General features: G+C 52.9%; 5 protein-coding genes across 6 annotated transcripts; 2 read left to right on the plus strand and 3 right to left on the minus strand.

Annotated features, from left to right (window-relative positions):
• The first annotated feature begins 115 nt into the window (after nt 1–115).
• On the plus strand, nt 116–3845 carry PV05_04963 (uncharacterized protein). The gene has a single exon (XM_013461423.1). The coding sequence runs from the start codon at nt 374–376 to the stop codon at nt 1766–1768; it is 1395 nt and encodes a 464-aa protein (XP_013316877.1). The 5' UTR covers nt 116–373; the 3' UTR covers nt 1769–3845.
• PV05_04964 (uncharacterized protein) lies at nt 3194–5647 on the minus strand. Its single transcript, XM_013461424.1, has 8 exons — nt 5189–5647; nt 5047–5117; nt 4777–4857; nt 4395–4642; nt 4162–4285; nt 4007–4086; nt 3669–3890; nt 3194–3595 (listed from the first exon to the last, which is right to left on the minus strand). The coding sequence occupies exons 1-8, from the start codon at nt 5298–5300 to the stop codon at nt 3460–3462; spliced, it is 1074 nt and encodes a 357-aa protein (XP_013316878.1). The 5' UTR covers nt 5301–5647; the 3' UTR covers nt 3194–3459.
• Nucleotides 5648–5905: 258 nt separating this feature from the next.
• On the minus strand, nt 5906–8056 carry PV05_04965 (uncharacterized protein). The gene is made up of 5 exons (XM_013461425.1): nt 7549–8056; nt 7370–7494; nt 7225–7318; nt 7052–7174; nt 5906–7000 (listed from the first exon to the last, which is right to left on the minus strand). Exons 1-5 carry the CDS (start codon nt 7925–7927, stop codon nt 5988–5990), a joined length of 1734 nt encoding a protein of 577 aa, XP_013316879.1. The 5' UTR covers nt 7928–8056; the 3' UTR covers nt 5906–5987.
• Nucleotides 8057–9400: 1344 nt separating this feature from the next.
• Nucleotides 9401–12422, minus strand: PV05_04966 (uncharacterized protein). Its single transcript, XM_013461426.1, has 2 exons — nt 11855–12422; nt 9401–11801 (listed from the first exon to the last, which is right to left on the minus strand). Exons 1-2 carry the CDS (start codon nt 12276–12278, stop codon nt 9670–9672), a joined length of 2556 nt encoding a protein of 851 aa, XP_013316880.1. The 5' UTR covers nt 12279–12422; the 3' UTR covers nt 9401–9669.
• A 1662-nt stretch (nt 12423–14084) lies between these two features.
• Nucleotides 14085–16910, plus strand: PV05_04967. Of its 2 annotated transcripts, XM_013461427.1 has the most exons (7): nt 14085–14616; nt 14665–14739; nt 14791–15540; nt 15595–15699; nt 15752–15758; nt 15812–15950; nt 16002–16910. In XM_013461427.1, exons 1-7 carry the CDS (start codon nt 14521–14523, stop codon nt 16465–16467), a joined length of 1638 nt encoding a protein of 545 aa, XP_013316881.1. In that variant the 5' UTR covers nt 14085–14520; the 3' UTR covers nt 16468–16910. The 2 variants fall into 2 exon arrangements, with proteins under 2 accessions (XP_013316881.1, XP_013316882.1); XM_013461428.1 differs by having other exon boundaries at nt 14665–15540.
• Nucleotides 16911–17063: the final 153 nt, after the last annotated feature.

Genomic DNA, 17063 nt, shown 5'->3' on the forward strand with positions numbered 1-17063 from the left:
TTGGCCCTAAGCTGGCGACGAGGCTGGGATGCACAGCCTCACTCGCCATGCCCCAGCCACCAGCACCAGCCTGAAGGCTTAGGCGTTTGACGTGAACTCCATATCCAATCGTCCATCTTCACCTCCCTCGTGTCCAGTTTTCGCCATGTCACTCAGAGGTGATCTGCCTACACGGCCCGTTGCTGGACCGCATGGCTACTCTCCATTTCACTTGATCCGATCGGCTTAATGATCTGTCGTTTGTAGACCGCATTACAGAAGTGCTAACTATTTCATTCCTGCTGTCACACTCCTTCGATGCTTTTGATGGTCTATCCGAAATCGTTGGTTGCTTCATAGGTTGACTGACCTGACAGATCTTACCTCTACCGCTATGTCCTTCGGTGGACGGACTCCCGAATCACTTCTCCCACGATCAGACTCGAAGAATCCCGCTACTACATGCAGAGGCATCACCTCAACCGGGCGCCCATGCCGAAGAGCCCTAGCAGCTTCACCGAGGACATCTCCTGCTCCATCACCCAGTCGAGACGCCGGTGTCCTCGCTGTATTGGACCAGCAAAATGCAGCTGCATTCTATTGTTGGCAACACAAGGAACAAGCTGAACATCTAGCGGCCTCGAGTCGCCACAAGACGAGCTTACATCCGCTGAAAGAGAAGTCAAGCATTGATACTCTGGTCGAACGAGTGTGCATCTTAGAATTGGATGAGATCGTTCCAGAACCGAGACGGCACCGCCGACGGCAGGAGAATAATGATCACCGTCCTACACGGCGGGAGACATTACCCTCTGGGTGGGCGGAGATGCAGAGCCCATTGATGAAAGTCCCGGAAGAGATGGTTCAATATCGACCTCTACAGAAACGCCGCGCTCACTCGCCGCGGTCTAATGTCAAATTGTCGTGGTCTTGCTGTATTCAAGCCGATGACGACAATTATCCGCCTCCCAGGACTCACCAGCCTCGAGAAAAGCATAATCCGAGACCTCAACCCTCCCGCACAGCTGTCTGTCAATATGCAAGAACTTCAAGGCCAGAGATGAGCCAGCGGCAGGAAAGACCATCCGCCAGTCTCGCAACGCCCCTCTCGCGGCCGTCTCCAACACCACTCCGACCCAGCCCGGCAGTCTCAGTCACTCACTCCCAAACCCAGACCCTGCTGTCTCTCATCCCTTCCAGCCTTTCCCCCCAAACGACATCTCTCCTTCTAACGGAGCTATCGAGACCGACCCCACCCACCGACGACACTGGGTACATCTACATATTCTGGCTCACACCTGAATCCGAAGTCTCCAAACCAGATGACGAGACCGCGTCATCTTTGCTGGATGATGAGGATAACATGTACACCGCCCGCGCACAGCGAACCAACCAGGCCATCCAGCGCTATGCCTCCGTCCGGCATCCTCAGCCTAGAAATCCAGCTCATGTCCAGCGCACGATGATGTTGAAGATTGGCCGTGCAGAGAACGTCCACAGGCGCATGACGCAATGGACGAAACAGTGTGGACAGAACATCACTCTTATTCGCTACTATCCCTACACCGGAACGGGATTAAACCATGTCCCGGGTCGAAAAGTCCCTCATGTCCACCGTGTCGAACGACTCATTCACCTCGAATTGGCAGAGAAGCGAGTGGTCAAGTCCGAATGCGACCAATGCGGCCGTGTCCACCAAGAATGGTTCGAGATTGAAGCCACGAGAGCCGGCCTGCGCGGCGTAGACGAAGTCGTGAAGCGGTGGGTTGCTTGGGCTGAACGGCAGTAGGAGGCTAGCTAAGTCAAGAGTTATGGTCGGCCCTCCTTTTTACGAAATATTACGATGAAAATTTCTGTTTCCACCAGTCCCTCCCAACTTGTTTGCCGCTGTTGTGCTACCTACCTCAGGCTACCTTTTCTCTCAACCCTGGCCGTGAAAGTTCGTGACGCAAATCTGTCCTTTTGAGGCCGTCGATGAACTCGATGCACGGACCTTTGGTATACTTTGCGGGATTGGTATTGCGGTTTGAGCGCATTACGAGCTCCTTCGTGAGCCCAGCGGTTGCGAACATCGCTGGCATGGCCTGGAACCCACTGCAGATGCACTCTGACACCCAGAGTCATCAGCGCTTCGATCGTCGTATTAACGCGTCTCAGTGGTGACCGCGAAGCCGGTGGCCACCCAGAATCCGAATACCAGCAGCAAGTGATAGTGTCTAGCACCGGCTGACTATCCGTGAACACATTGACGACCTTCGGCATGGGCCAGGGAACAGTAGCGACACGACGCTTTAGCTCCTCAGCAGCCCCAGGTTTCTTTATCTTTGCCTTGGTGACGGCGATACCGGAGATGCGTTCGCATTGCTCGACGGTGATCTCCAATGCTTGCCCCACGGCCATCATTTCAGCACGTCCGATGTCACGAATGTCGCGTGCCACGAAGGAGTCTTGCCACCATATGATGGCAAAGTCTCGGTCATCGGGACTGCTGTTGTCGAGACGACGGTGTACGACGCAGAGGCCGCATCCTTCGAGCTTGACCGGTTTGGGGCCCCGCAGGCAAGCATCCGTCCAGAACGAAAGTTCATATGGTGGCAAATGAGGCTGGAGACGAGCCGCTGTTTGAGAGTTGAGAAGCGCGTTTTCCCAAGTTGAGATGGTCACCAATGGCTTGGTCGGGACTTGCGGGGGCAGTTTTTCTGAGATGAGGTCGAGGTCGGGTTCAGCGGGTTCCTGGACGTCCATGCTGTCAGGTTTCTCATCCGCCGTGCCTTGCACCGCTTCTTCTTGCGTTTGGTCTGCTCTCGATGAGTGCTCTGAGCAGCCCACGAGCTCTCCGGAGAGCTGGTGTTGGTCTTCGATTGATATGCCAGGAGCTGGAGGTAAGGACACGTCGGGAATGTGAGGAGACATGGCTGGATGACGGTTTCGAAGTTTTGGTCAGCAAGCAGATAATGTACTTCGAAGAGGGTCGGATTATGAAAGATCGCTGATCTAGAAATGTGACGGTGGTCTGGAGGATTATGTTCTTCAACGAAAACGATGCGATGCGCCAACGAAAATATACCAGGTACGTCTGCTGGCTGCCAAGATCCTCATGGCTTGGGACAGGCAAAATTTGACGAGGAGCCTTCGCTTGGGCACCAACGATGAGTCAACCATGGTTGACCCGAACAGGATGGGCCTAAGACGCGGGAATCACGAAAGGTTCGATCGCGCAATGTGATGGAATTGCAAGTTAGCGCGAAGTGAGGTCGAGTGTATATGTGTTGCTGTGCCACAAAATGAGGTGTGAGAGACACGGGTCATCTCTTCACCATCATCTGTACAAGCACGCACGCAAGTCCAGCCGCCTCGAGATTATCCCATACGCACGGCATGGTTCGGAGGCACATAGTCAAGAAGGCTCCGAGTGGCAGCGAGTCTGGACGACATGGTGGTCGATACCCAATCCAGGGTTCTGCTGCGCAAAATCATAGCCTAGAGCTTGGATGCAGGCCGCAAGAAATCCGACGCAGCACCAAGCGCCCGGACAGCCTCATCCATCATCTCCTTGACAATCTTGGCAGCCGATTGATTCGGGGTGTTCACCATAGCCGAGACAACACCCATAGGCCTGCACATCATTAGCATCATGTCACACCAGAAAACCCCCATATCTCTTCATGAATGGCAATGACCGTACGAACCTCAACGTCGACTGGTCCTCAATCTCCTCCGTAATGCCGCCGACTTTTTCCAGCTTGTCCATCTCGTGATACAGTGGGATAACACCCTTGGCTTGCAGGCTCTTGATTTCGTCCTGTCGGTTCGTCTCCCAGTTGCGCACGTAGGGCGTTGCGAGCGCGCGTAGAGGCCGGCCGGTCCAGATGGTCGACTTGATCGTCGAATCAAAGTCTGCTCCGATGATGCTAACGTCACAAAGATCTCAGTATTTCTACTCCTGGGTCATGCGAGGGATGTGTCGTTCACGGTGATGAGTATGATGAGTACGGTGCTTGAATATGGGACACAGGGCTGTACTTACGCCCTCTTGGCAGCCTCGGGCGCGCCAGATTCTTTGGCCGTGACAAAACGCGTGCCCACCCACACGGCTGATGCGCCGAGCTGTGAAAGTCAAGTCATCAGTGATCGGCTGTGTCTTAGGGAGAAGAGGAAATGGAGGAAAAATACTGTACTTACCATCAGACTCGCTGCAATGCCGCGACCGTCGTAAATCCCACCTGCCGCGACGAGTTGCACCGGTTGGCCCGTCAAGGGCGATTTGTACTTCTTGACCAGATCGGCGCAGGCGGGAATAAGAACACTAAGGGTTTGCAGAACATGAAGATGTGATTAGAAAACTTTCTGGCTTGCGGTGTCCCTTGCTTGCGTGGAAGGGGAAGGGAACTTGGACGTGGACGTAAGGTACTTACCTCGTCGGCGTTTCCCCAGTGTGCCCACCTGCCTCAGCACCCTGCGCACAGATGATGTCCGCTCCAGCCGCACACGCCTTGTGAACGTGCTTGGGGTGTCCGATCATGTTCATGTACAGGATCCCATTGGCATGCAGCTTGTCGACGACGTGTCTCGGCGCGACGCCGACGGCGGAGACGAAGAGCTTCGCCCCGCCAGCGATGATGATGTCGATCAATTCGTCGAGCGTGCCTTTGGTGTAGTCAAGCTGGTAGGGGCCGGCGCGGTCAGAGAACAACGCCACATGAGCCAACACGGCACGGCGGCCTCAGGGATGACTGGGAATACATGACATGATTGATGTACAGGTCTTGGGAATGGAACGGTTGGATCGTAACTCACATTCGTCTTGCGCGCGGATCCGCCAACTTGTGGGATCAACAGATCAACACCGAAGGGGAGAGCCGGGTCTCGTAGATCAGCCTGCGTGTACGTGGGACGACATCCATGTTATCAAGTGCAAGGCAAATTTTGATATCTCGGAAGACGAAAAGAGTTGGAGGGAGCGCTTGCGAGTCTTCTTGCAAACAGTGCTCAGGCTCGGCGGGGAAAGATTACGATTACCTAGATATAGGCTTCGACTCGCCTTGGTAAACATTGCAACAGACTTACCTTCAATTCATCGATCATGTCCCTCAGCATCTGAGGCGTATATCCGACTCCGCCGATCACACCAAGACCGCCTAGGGCACTTCTCAGCAACGTTGGACCACGGGAGGGTAAGCGTCTCAAGGGCTATCCCACAGAAACTCACCGGCATTCGACACTGCTGCGGCTAGAGGGGCACCTGATGTTTGACCCATCCCCGCCAGCAGAATTGGGTGCTGGATACCCAGAAGCTGGGTTATTGGTGTTGAGATCGACATTGTGCTTGACACGGAATCAGGGACGTTGGTGCTGGGTGGGCGGCTCAATTGAAGATCCAGCGGAGCTCTCTTTCGATAATGAAGACGGTAGTCTTCTATCCAAATGTCCAGCAGTTGAGTGACGAGTTCGGTGCAGTTCGGTGAGATATGTAGTGATTGCCGTGGTGGTCTAATGAGACGATTTGTCGTTCCTGTCAGCACTTAATATTCAGAGCTTACATCCAGGCACTTGGGCACCTAGGATTTAGAGCAAGGCGGATACGGGATTCGTGATCAAACCATCTGCAGTGCCATTTAGGAAGTCTACAGTTCCAAACAGACGTTGGAAGCTTTGGGCATGTCGAAACTTCCTCAGACAGCTTGTGGTCATTGCCGAGTCGTGATGTGAAGATACCGAGGTTGGTCGAGTCGTTCCAAGCTGCGGGGGAGGTTCAGCCGAGCTGCAGTGAGTGTAATAGAATCCGGGTCTTGTGCATCCTAATATCTCGTACGGAGTACCAGCGCGACAATTGTAGCGGTGAAGTCTGTGAAGCTAAGGAGATTCACAGAGAACGCAAGGCGGACGAGAAGCATGTAAGAAAGACATGTCGGGAGAAGAGCAGTAGGGAATAACTCATCATGTCCGAAATACTAGTACCATTACTCATTACTATGTCGGTAAGCATGTCATCGTTCACCTCGTCACGCTCAAGAATCCCATCTCCTATATCTGGGCAGAGGAGCTGCGCTCCCGCTCGCGGATGCAGTCGAGCTCGGCAAGGGCACAAAAGACTCGGTGTGCGTCGCCAATGGCTCGCCACTGGTGCCACCGTTGGTACCATCCACCGGGATGGTGCCAGTAGCAATGTCCTTTCCGCCGATAGCCCGCTCAAAGAGCGCCAGGGCGGCCACGGGTTGGTAATACGGTACCTCATGACCAGATTCGTAGATTCGCGTGAACGAGAAGTTGCCGTACTCTCGGGTCTCGCCGAACTCGACGCCATTGACGACGAACGGGGTGTAACCTGAAGCGGCAAACTCAGCAGCGTGCGGCCATTGAGCTGCAAGCGAGACAGCCTCTCCACCGAACCAATTGCAGATATAGTCTGCATCGCCGTATGCGAGCGTCACCCGGACTGAGGAGCTGTTGATGATCTGCTCCAGATCCTCCAGCAGGTTGATGAAGACGAAATCACCCGTCTGCTGGAAGGCGAAGTATACTTCGTCGTTGGCGTCTGTGGTATAGTTTGTGTCGACGCCTAGTGCATTCTGGACGGACGCTTGATTGAGGTAATCGATGAAGTATGTAGGTGGTGTGGGATCCTCGTATGGGTGGCGGATATCGTACACGCCTCTGTCACCGTAGTAGTAGTATGGGGATTCGACATTGTCACGACACATATCCTCAGCCTCGGTGCAGACAGCCTGGCCACTGAGCGTGGTGGTATCGACTTCACCGCACAAAGCAACTTGGTCCAAACATCCATTATGCATAAAGCATGCAAACTCCATGTAATCGTGGACGGTCTGGTTGACAAGTTGGATTCCATACGTGTTCTCAACGGCGAATTTGGGATAGTATGGCGCTTGGATATATTCGGAGATGATGCCGTTAATGATTCCCAAGTTAACAAATTCGAAATATTTGCCCGTCTGGGTACCGTTCTGGATCGCTTGGTTTTGCTGCTGGAAATAGTTGAAGAAGGCAGGTCCGTAGTGTCCTAGATCTAGTCAACCGTCTTGCCCCAAGTCGGAAGCGCCACACCACGTACCTCCATAGGACTCTGTCCAGAGGTTGAATTGGGTGGACTGGACTTTGGAGTCAAGTTGAGGTAGGGCTGAGTAGAAGCCTTGCAGGACTTCCCAAGCGGCGATAGCAGCTAGGTCGGTAGTATCTGCACCCCTGGTTAGTCGTTAAGATGGGTGCAGATTGTACAAAACCCACCAATAGCGGTCGCATTAATGACCGGGTATCTGCCGGTGACGTTGGCCTCAGAAGCATTGACGAAGGATCCTAACTCGTCCAAGGAACCCGGCGCCTAATCCTATGTCAGTCCAGCTCCCTTCATCTGCACCTGATATTTCTCTACCTTTGAGCCATATGAGAAGCCAACACCCAACGGCTGGCTGAGGTAGATCATGTTTGAAGCTTCATTCCACGAGTAGGGATTCAGTTGAGACACCAGGTCTTCGGTGACATTGCAGGGCCCGTGTTCTGTATCACTTATCAGCGCCGGAAATACTGAATCGAAAGGCACAAGTCGCCTACCTTGAAACAAACCGATAAGAGAGTCACTTCCAGGCCCACCGTTGAGCCATAGCGTGATGGGGTCGTTGGCAGGGTCATTTCTGGACTCGAAGAACCAGAAAAAGCTGTGCACGTTTTCTCCAAGGTTGATGAAACCGGCGTAAGAGTTCACGCCTGGTGTGGTCTCGCAAACACCTTCCTTGCCTGGCTCTTTGTAGGTGATATTGGCGCCATTCGGACTGATTATGGTTTGGACACCAGTAGGTTCGGCAGGAAGCTGGCGTGGAGAAATCTGAAGCTTAGGACCCATTCCTCTGCCATTATGGACAACAGGGCCGGGAATAGCAGAGACCCCGGCGACAAGGGCGCCTACGAGGGGAAGAAATTTGATCGCTTGCATGGTGAGACTGTAAGTGTGCCAGTGCACGAGCAAAGAGGATTGCACGAGGGAGGGCAATGAGACGAATGTTTTGTTTCTCTCCGCCGCAGACTGGCGGGTTCCTGCAATGTGAGTGAGCACTGCGATCCGGTAACGAGGGGAGAAGAGTAGCGGGCACGAGCATGCACACGAGCTGTTTATGTAGCACAGAATTTCCCTACCGTGATCGGCTATACCACATTGACGAGCTTCCTCGTGAGTGACAATCATCTAGTGCCTGCACTAGCTTGCAGCTCTTTCGGGCTCTCAGTGGTGTTTGGACTGAGGTGCATCCTTCTGTACAAACGTTTGAAGCTGGCGATTCGCTCAAGAAGATGTTCCTGCTTGGAGTGTCAATCTTCCATGACGTCGTCTCCCACAGAGAGTAGCATTGTGACAGGGATTGTAGCTGCAGTCAAGCTCGAAGTGGAGACAACGACGCTCGTCGCATATGCTTGAAAGGATAGTGAGTTTCCGGAGCTGGTTTAGCAAAGAGTCTGGTCACCAGCCTTTATCCAGCCATATACGGCAGGTCGCCAGCATTTCAATGGAGCACTCTCCTCGATTCAGTTGTGGTCGAGTTGGGGTGGTCACAGTGGTAAATTTCATCTGCACCTGGTTGAGATAAGGCCAGGGTTGGTTCCGGGTACCTCAGATTTATTCGATCAATGTCTCCCCGGTCAGCTGCTGTCTAGTGGTACCATTCTCTCTCTCTCTCTCTCTCTCTCTTTCGCCAACTGTTTTCGTTCGTGCACACGGCACTGTCATTGCCGGCTCTTGGAGTACAGACCGTTCCAACACGATTGGCTGAATAGCTTCAACTCAGGCTTTGTAGCACGAGACAAGCTTCCTTGTGGCATTGCTTCGGTACTCGTAAGAGACTCAGCCCTTGGCAAGTTGGAGCTCTAAGTCTGGATTGCTGCCTGCCGCAGAATGATTGGCACAACTCGACATGCTTATCAACTTCGATCGACCGGTCAACTGCGGCAGGGTCCGCCAGAACCTCACGATATCTCCCTTTGCCACTGGTTGGAGATGGAAGGTGACATCGTTGCGGAGTTTGCGGTCTAGGAACGTTTGAGGATCTGCAGGTTTCCCTCCAAGAAGGATGGCACAATAATACCTGGTGAGCATTAGTGGTGGGGGAACCGAGGGCAATTCGGGGGGCAGCATTTAGGCCCATCATCGCCCAAAGCTAACGGCAGCCGATAAGCTGGGATGTGACCTGCCTGGGCTAGGTGATGGATGGAGAGCCCGCGAGAGCGTCTCTTTCTGCCTTGAGCGATGATACATGAACAAATGAGGAACTCAGGAAGTGATTATCTGTATTCGAACAGGTCAAAGAGGTCAATTTAAAGCTTCGTGATACTGGGGGAAAGCTGCGCGTGCTCGGCTGGGATCTGCAAGCCACCACTGAAGCACCAAATGGAAGAAAAGTATCTTGTCTGACAGATTCTCGAGCTTCTCTTAAGGCACGACTTTGTCACATTCACGCACATTATTCGCTGACCAGATAATAGTCTCGCTGTCTGACGAGTTGACCTTTTCCACTGAGTACAGGTGCATGCATGAGGCTCGCCAACAACATCACCAAGATCCAGAGCGCTCGTTTTCAGCCTCACGCATTCCTGACCGAGCCCATAAGACTAAATACAACCGCATTTGATCGTTGATACAAAAGCACACTGTTGTGACCGGTCCGTGACTTTCCCGACCCAGGATCATCAACCAACCACAGGAATGCCCAGATCGACGTCAAGGTCGCCGCCAAAGTCCAATATTTGCTCGGCGTAACCCGACATATTCCTAGCCTCGGAATGCTCTTGCTTTGTGAATGTGAAATCCTGTATACTTGATTTCGGGCCGTCTCCATCAAAGGCATCCAACCATGACATATTCACATCGATGCCATCTTCAATGTTTGAAAATAGATTACTGCCACCTTCTAAATCTACCATCGAATCAAAGTCAGTGTCGGTGAGCTGCTCATGGGCCTGGGTATTCACAAGCCCATATCCCTTGGCGTCGGCAGCTCCGGCCAAGCTTGTGGCTCCTCCGTCGAGGGTGAATGAATGTAGACTGACTTCGGACCCTGCTGATCCCGGTGGTGTGAATGCAGAAAGTAGGTTTCGTTCTTCCTGAGCCAGTGTCGAATTGAAGAGGAGCATGTTGGCGGTCTGCATGGCTTCTGGTGGCGGCGTAAGCAGCAGTGGACCCGACGGGAATAGTTTCTGCTCCACCGGAGGGCTGAAAGGGGAGGCTTGCCCTTTCATGGCCATTGCCGCGCTGGAAATTTGCGAGTTCGTCTTTCGAACAGCCGCATCGAGGAAAGAGAAGGCAAAGTCTGCTGATGCGTACATTTCGCGAAGCCGCTGCAACGCTTGCATGCAAACTTGAAACTTGTGGACGCTTGCTTGTCGAATCTCGCTGTCTGGCGACTTGATATCAAGGAGGTGGATGATAATGGCAGGAAGGAGGCAGGTGACACCAGTGTTCGGCAAGAATCGTATCAGATCGTGAGTAAAGAGATTCCTATACATGTCGGTAATATCATTGGCCGCCTCACGGACCCTCCTTTTAGACAGATCCCGAAGCTCCGGAGCCACGACGACGTCCGGAGCAGAAGGCAAGATCTGTGGACGGTGCAGAGCGCTGATGACTGTGAGATAAACACCATGTAAGAGTGCACGGTGCACATTGATGACTTCGCCATCGACGGCCGTCGTTGGATCACGAGAGCCGGGAACGAAATAGTGAAGGTCTTCAGGCATGTCCGTGAACCATGCCTCCAGCTCACGATCACATCGGATCACATCGCATGAGTCTGCCGCGGATTTCTTGGGTACCAGTCTCATAGTCGTCTCTTGTGTGGCACCGATCTTGTGGCCAAGGGTGGAATACTGTACAGCAAGGACTTGGCTGATACACACGCACAGTTGGGCCAGTGCAATGCACAATTTGGCCAACGTGACCCGCTTGAGACTGTCTTTCGCTGTCGGACACCCTCCGAGCATTCTGGTCAGCTCCGTGGGAAGAGGGTCGGTCTCAAAATCCGCCAGTTCAAGCATCGGAACATCGGAATCTCCGGTGTTGATTCGCATTGGACGGCGCATGCCAATAGCAATCAGGCGGTCTCGCATGAAACAGCACCACCAGATCCTCTTCCAAAGGTGGCGTTTCTGCAAAGTCATCAATGGTGCATTCGACGTGTCGCAATTGAGGCCGATTGTGCGGGCTACCGAAATTGCAACGCCCAACCAATGCCAAACGTCCTTGGGGTCGTCAGGATTTTCGTACCAGTAGGTCATCAGCAAAACGCCTTGGACGATCGTGATACGATCGACCTCATAGTCGAAATCATACAAGAGTTTGACCCTTTGGAAAAAGGCTTTCCGGGCTGCTTTTCGTGTCACATAGCCCTGTGCCACCAGGTACCGCATATCTATGTATGCGGTGGCAGCAAACATAACAGCCTGGAACAGCAGGAGACTGACCGTGTCGGTTGGTTGGTCTTTTGCGATTGTAGCGAGGAAATCTTGGAGGTCGAGCAGCGGTAGATAAGGGTGGACATATTGTACATAGCACCGAAGAAGTTCGTTGCGTAGACCGGGTTCAGGAATGATGAAGGCACCCTTTCTCTGGAGATACTCGAGATCTTCAGTGGCAATCCTTTGCGGGATCGGCTTGATGTATGGTGGCAGAATAATGTCCGGCCGAATCATCAGATGAGGAGTCAGCTGAGTGAAGTATCCGGGACCAGATGACAACGGAAGCGGCGTTGGAAGAGGTCTTGTGCTTATCGCAGACATCCGTCTCGTCCTCTCGTCCCGACTCAGCCGGTGACCCTGCGTTTGATCTACAATTAATGCCGTTAGCAAGCAAACAGCCTACCAGAGGCCGTAGACCTACACAGCATATGAGGTTTGTGGTGACTGAGCTCAAATTCCAGCGCATTTAGATTTTGTGCCGGCTCGGCAGTGGACAAGGCAGGAGCAAAGTCATCCAATCCGTCGATATCATCGAATATCGAGAACTTTGGCGGCTCCTTTTCCTCCTCGATTGAAGTACAGGGAGAATGGTGGAGGACTTCTCCGTCCGCATACGATTTTCTCCTCCGCTTCCCTTCTGTGACTATGCATTCTACTTCGTCGAGCCTGCAATTCGTACAAGGTATGCCGCTCTCGACGACATCGCAACGCACCTTCCTCGATCTGCAACAATGACAAGCTTTGGACGCTCTTCGTTTAACTGTCCTGCCAGCAGTGGGCAGACCGGCCGCGGAAGCCTTCCTCTTGCTTGCATTATTCATAGCGCCGGTCAATGTAGGTGCCATGAGCAGAACAGCCCTCGTGAGGCGGGTGATAGGCCAACGGAAGACAGTATGTTCAAGTGAAGGATAGCAGGAAAGGTAGAGCCCTGGTGTAAGAAATCAAGACGAGAAGTGCACAATTCTCAGGAAGAAACCCGAGAGTAACTCGGAGCTTGAGCGAGAGCGAGGGCTCTGGGGGATAGATATGGGGAAGAATTAACGGGTCCGTGGTAGACCCTACATTCATCGCGTCGGTGCGGAATTATTGGTCGACAAGGCTAGACTCGAAAGAGGGTCGTCATCATACCCCAGAGTGTCTTGGTTCGAGATGGGCGAGATGATCAGCTCTAGCGATTGGACGGAGTTTGCGATGGTTCGTGCCAGACTCTGGGGACAAGGCACGTAGTCCTGCGACCGAGCGCCTTGGGGGCATGGTGGCACTTGTAAAGGAAGCCTCACTAGTCTTATCTTTCAACACCGCAATAACGGCTCTCAATTTGCATGGTGCCGTTGATGCTGTGTCTTTGCCCATCGAAGCTCTACTGATCCAAGAAGAGGAATCCCCAAACCAACATTTGGACTTACACGTGGGGAGAGGAAATTTCAGGATTACCCCCACTGGAGTCTGCGAGGACCCCAGTCTCCACGAGGGCGGTTGACAAGTGCCAGACCAAGCGCCTTTGCAGCTCTTTGCAGAACGGCTAGGACATTTTGCGTTGATCGCAGCGGTTCCGATTCTCGTCCGTGCCGATTATCCATTATGCTTCGAGGCTTAGCGAGTAAAATGGCAAGTTAGCGGCCTATTGCATACGATGATACCGGTGGAAGTGGTCGAATCCGCCCTTCCATGGACCCAACCATGGTTTTGTGATTGGTTGCAATGGAGCCATTGACTGGAAGACTGAAGAGCTTTGAACTTGCCTCCGAAAACCGGGAGACTCCCCGTACAGCTTCTTCAGCCTATCATCGTCTACGGTTCAGCTGACTCGTGGAGAATTGGCACCTCTCCGACCTGAAAGAAGCGGGGTGAGTGGTTTACCCCCGGGTCAAGGGGCAAGGGAAGTTTCGAGAGAGACTAGCGTCGAGCAGAATCTCGAGACCTGTTCTCGAGAAAGCTGCTCTGACCGACTAACCCAAAGCATCGACTAAGAGACAATTAATGCCGCATTTGCCGCTCGATTCAGTCTTGACATTGGTTCAAGGAAAACGAAATCCGTGTCGACGGTCAGATGATGATTCGGTTGACGTGGCTGGCTGCCGTGGAGGAGGAGAAGAGAATAGAGCGAAAGGAGCGGGGAACAGTCGACGAGTCAGCACTTTCTGACTCTGAGGTGAATGACCTTCGATCACTGGCCCATGCATCGCTATTCTCTCCTAGTTGACTCGATTTGGGCGAGTCACCAACATACCGCTGCGCTCATGTAGCAGCCCCCCTGAGTTATTGTCTTCCCTTCTGATCTCGTAGGCTACCCTTGCTGACCTTGCGAAGAAACGGCTATGCTGCTATTCCTAGTCGTACAGCCCTCTGAGCAATGTTGAGCACAGAGTCCGTCGGTTATGTCTTCGGTAGTACGACTACCGTGTTAGCCACTTGAGGTAGATGATCGATACCGTGGACGGCAGTGTTCGGCGACTCGGTAGTCGGTAGACACGGCGACTTGAGAGATGGATGGGAAAAATCCAGCTCAATAACATTGTAGCCTTTATCGACGATCCGGCAAGAATTCCACCGGAAATGAAGCAAGTGCGTTCAGGCACGAGTTTTGACAGACGCCTGTGCCTTTCAATTCCCCACCCGATACCGGCCTCTCGACAGAAACATGTAACTCACCTCGGAAATGTCCACAAACATCAAAGGAAACATACCTGGAATAGCGTCTCTAACGGTATGAAAGTCGCAGGGCGGATTCACCCGACATAGTCACAGATGATCAGCCATTACTCGTCGTCCCCGGACCCAGAAATTCGACTTCGCTCGAAAGTTTGACTGTAGCCGTGTCCGACCTTGTGTGACTGGTCGCTCGATGCTATACAGTACCTACCTAGGTACTTGATGCCCCAGGAGTGCCACGGTGCCCAGGCCGAAGTCGTTGATGTCTCGAAATTGTAGTGCGCGGGATTTTCTTATCGATAAGGATGCGGGGTCGAGAGACGGCCCTTGACGGGCTCGACGGCTCGATGGTGATACGCGGCCTTTGTTGTCCTCTCGAGTCGCGATCACAGGATTGACGGCATTCGCCGCCACGACAGTACCAAGCAATGCATTATGCAAGAAGCTCGAGAAGACCCGGGAACTGATGCACCGCAGTCAATACCTGGTCTCAACGAAGAGGAGAGTCACAAGGCAGCCATCCTCATCCAGGTCCGCCGCATTTTCAGGTTTCGCTGAAGGCTGCTCACAGGAATTTAGAAAACATATAGGGGCCACCGCGCGCGGCGACAGCTGGATGGCTTCGGTCTCGATGCCTCTACACGCTGGTATGAGGTCGGTTTGTTCCGGCACTACAACCAGTTTGGCTGAGTACTCATCAAACAGGCAGTGAGAGATGCCCGATACCACCAGCTTACCACACCGAGAGCTCCTTATCCCATCCATGACGTCGCAGAGGAAGAGACAAAATCTTCAGACAAAGCGCCGTCGTCACCAGCAAGGACAAAATGGCTCAGAGCCACAGGGATTGCTCGAAGAGCTGGGGCGGACGACCGCTCACCATCAGCCTCTGATGTCTCCTCGGACGAGTTGGGCGAAGCTGAAGAGACCAAGAAAAAGCGAGCAGAAGCTAATGAGGTTCGGAAAAAGAACGCAAAGATGATGGATCTACAATATTTCCTTGAAATGGTGGACCAGAAGCATCGGTATGGCAGCAATCTGCGCAAGTACCACAATTACTGGAAGACTCAGGATACAGACCAAAACTTCTTTTACTGGCTCGATCAAGGCGATGGCAGAAATGTCGACCTACCAGAACGTAGCAGGGCGAGACTTGACAAGGAGCAAGTCCGATACCTCTCCAGAGAAGAACGCCTCAAATATTTGGTCAAGGTAAACGAGCAGGGCTTGCTTGTTTGGGCCAAGAATGGCGAATTGGTATGGACCATGGACGAGCTTTACAGGGACAGCGTCAATGGCATAGTGCCTGTTGATGATCCAGCCCCAGAATGGAGATACAACGTGCCGCCACGCGACAGCGACCAGTCTGACCGTAGCTCTTCAGATGAATCATCCGTAGATGACAGCGAGGACAATACCAGCGGCGACGAGGGCGAGAGATACGTCAATGAGGAGGCAAGTTCACCCATTTCAGAGCAATGAAGCGATCTAACGTGAACCGATCAATAGTTTCACCGAGCCAAGGGGCCCGCAAAAGTCAAGCATGTTTCTGCGGCGGTCTTGTTCAACCACATGATCAGGACCAGTCTCAAGAAGGGTCATAAATGGATCTTTGTAAGTGGCCAGAGACTTGTTTAATCGAGACCATTTGCTGAGATGACCAAAGGTTGCAGGTTTGTAAAGCATACTTGTCCTAAAAGCATTCGCGTTGACCGACGTATCTTAGACACCTCATTCCGCTTGTACATTGGGTACAAGCAATCAGGGGCGTTCCAGCACTCCTCATTCCTGCATGGCGCTCGTATCCTGTCAGCGGGTCTCATCAAGGTAAAACGAGGGCAACTGAGGAGGCTTTCTCCGTTGAGGTGAGTAAAACATTCGTCGACGTTCGTTCTGCGGGTCTGACGGCGCAATAGTGGCCACTATCGACCACCTGCTGCAAACTTCCGGGCTTTCGTCCACAGCTTGCGCGATGCTGGAGTTGACATGTCGCATGTCTCGGTTTCCAGAAGTTATGCTATTCTGGTTGGACTGGAAAGCTACGTGAAGACGCGCAAAAAGATCAAATCTGTGGAGACGAGAGTGGTCCACGAAAAGGACAAAGTGCTGAACCCAGAGAAGATCAAGGCTGCAGAGGCGGCACAGCAGGACCAGTCCAAAAGCGCTGAGAAAGAGAGGCTCTATCTAGAGCAACAACGCAAGGCTGCACAGGTCGAAGCGGATAAGCGCCAGGCCAACCGGAGTCTGAGTGCCAGGCTATCACGTTCACTGGGCAAGCTGAAGCTGCAAAAGGGCAGCATAGACCACCACGGGACGGAGCCTAAACGGGCTCCAGGCACAGGGCCGGAAGATGGTGTCCCTGCGCCGGAAGGTAAGCGATGACCATTTTGCTGAAGTTGGGGATAGCGGTATGAGTACCCAGCTACTCCGTAGCATTCCTGCACATCGATGGTGGTTGGGCTTGCCGGAGACTGCCATCATCTGCTCTTACGTGATCAAGACCCCAAATGTCGACAAGTCTGCGAAGAAGTGTCATCATTTAATTTTCGAGGGGACTCTAGACGTGCCATAGTGCTCTACGAGCTATCAATGACATGTTGGGTGCAGGGTTGCATGGTAAATTGAAGCCTTGGGTGGCAGGGTACGAGGGTGTCGTTAGTCCTTGAAGCCCGTGAATATGAGTGGTGATGTCAATCTGCAGGCATTGTTGCCCAGCTGAAAGTTGGTGAGATCCCTGGAATATTAGGCTCACTAGGCTCACTAGGCCCTACACTGCCGCCTGACTGGTCCATTCCAACAAAACGTGCGTTGCCGATCGAAATCCACCTTTTCATTTCTTTTCCACTCAACCACGCGTCTCTGCGCCATTCCACCTTCACACAAGTCCGTTTCTCTGTGGCTGGAAATCCTCGACTGTCCTCGAAGCCTTCTGATCGGTCGATGAGCACAGACAAAATTCTCAGCCCGCAGTAACTTGA

The sequence above is a fragment of the Exophiala xenobiotica genome, assembly GCF_000835505.1.
Source record: "Exophiala xenobiotica strain CBS 118157 unplaced genomic scaffold supercont1.3, whole genome shotgun sequence".
In the NCBI taxonomy this organism is placed as follows: domain Eukaryota; kingdom Fungi; phylum Ascomycota; class Eurotiomycetes; order Chaetothyriales; family Herpotrichiellaceae; genus Exophiala; species Exophiala xenobiotica.

Coding starts and splice junctions, on each gene's coding strand:
- PV05_04963 (XM_013461423.1), top strand. CDS start 374: ATGTCCTTCGGTGGACGGACTCCCGAATCACTTCTCCCACGATCAGAC.
- PV05_04964 (XM_013461424.1), bottom strand. CDS start 5,300: ATGTCGATCTCAACACCAATAACCCAGCTTCTGGGTATCCAGCACCCA. Junction 4,858..5,046: donor ACATGATCGATGAATTGAAG/GTAAGTCTGTTG, acceptor ACGTACACGCAG/GCTGATCTACGAGACCCGGC. Junction 3,596..3,668: donor GAGGACCAGTCGACGTTGAG/GTTCGTACGGTC, acceptor AATGATGTGCAG/GCCTATGGGTGTTGTCTCGG.
- PV05_04965 (XM_013461425.1), bottom strand. CDS start 7,927: ATGCAAGCGATCAAATTTCTTCCCCTCGTAGGCGCCCTTGTCGCCGGG. Junction 7,319..7,369: donor GCTTCTCATATGGCTCAAAG/GTAGAGAAATAT, acceptor ACATAGGATTAG/GCGCCGGGTTCCTTGGACGA. Junction 7,001..7,051: donor CTGGACAGAGTCCTATGGAG/GTACGTGGTGTG, acceptor GACTAGATCTAG/GACACTACGGACCTGCCTTC.
- PV05_04966 (XM_013461426.1), bottom strand. CDS start 12,278: ATGGCACCTACATTGACCGGCGCTATGAATAATGCAAGCAAGAGGAAG. Junction 11,802..11,854: donor CCACAAACCTCATATGCTGT/GTAGGTCTACGG, acceptor CATTAATTGTAG/ATCAAACGCAGGGTCACCGG.
- PV05_04967 (XM_013461427.1), top strand. CDS start 14,521: ATGCAAGAAGCTCGAGAAGACCCGGGAACTGATGCACCGCAGTCAATA. Junction 14,740..14,790: donor CCTCTACACGCTGGTATGAG/GTCGGTTTGTTC, acceptor CTCATCAAACAG/GCAGTGAGAGATGCCCGATA. Junction 15,951..16,001: donor AGGAGGCTTTCTCCGTTGAG/GTGAGTAAAACA, acceptor ACGGCGCAATAG/TGGCCACTATCGACCACCTG.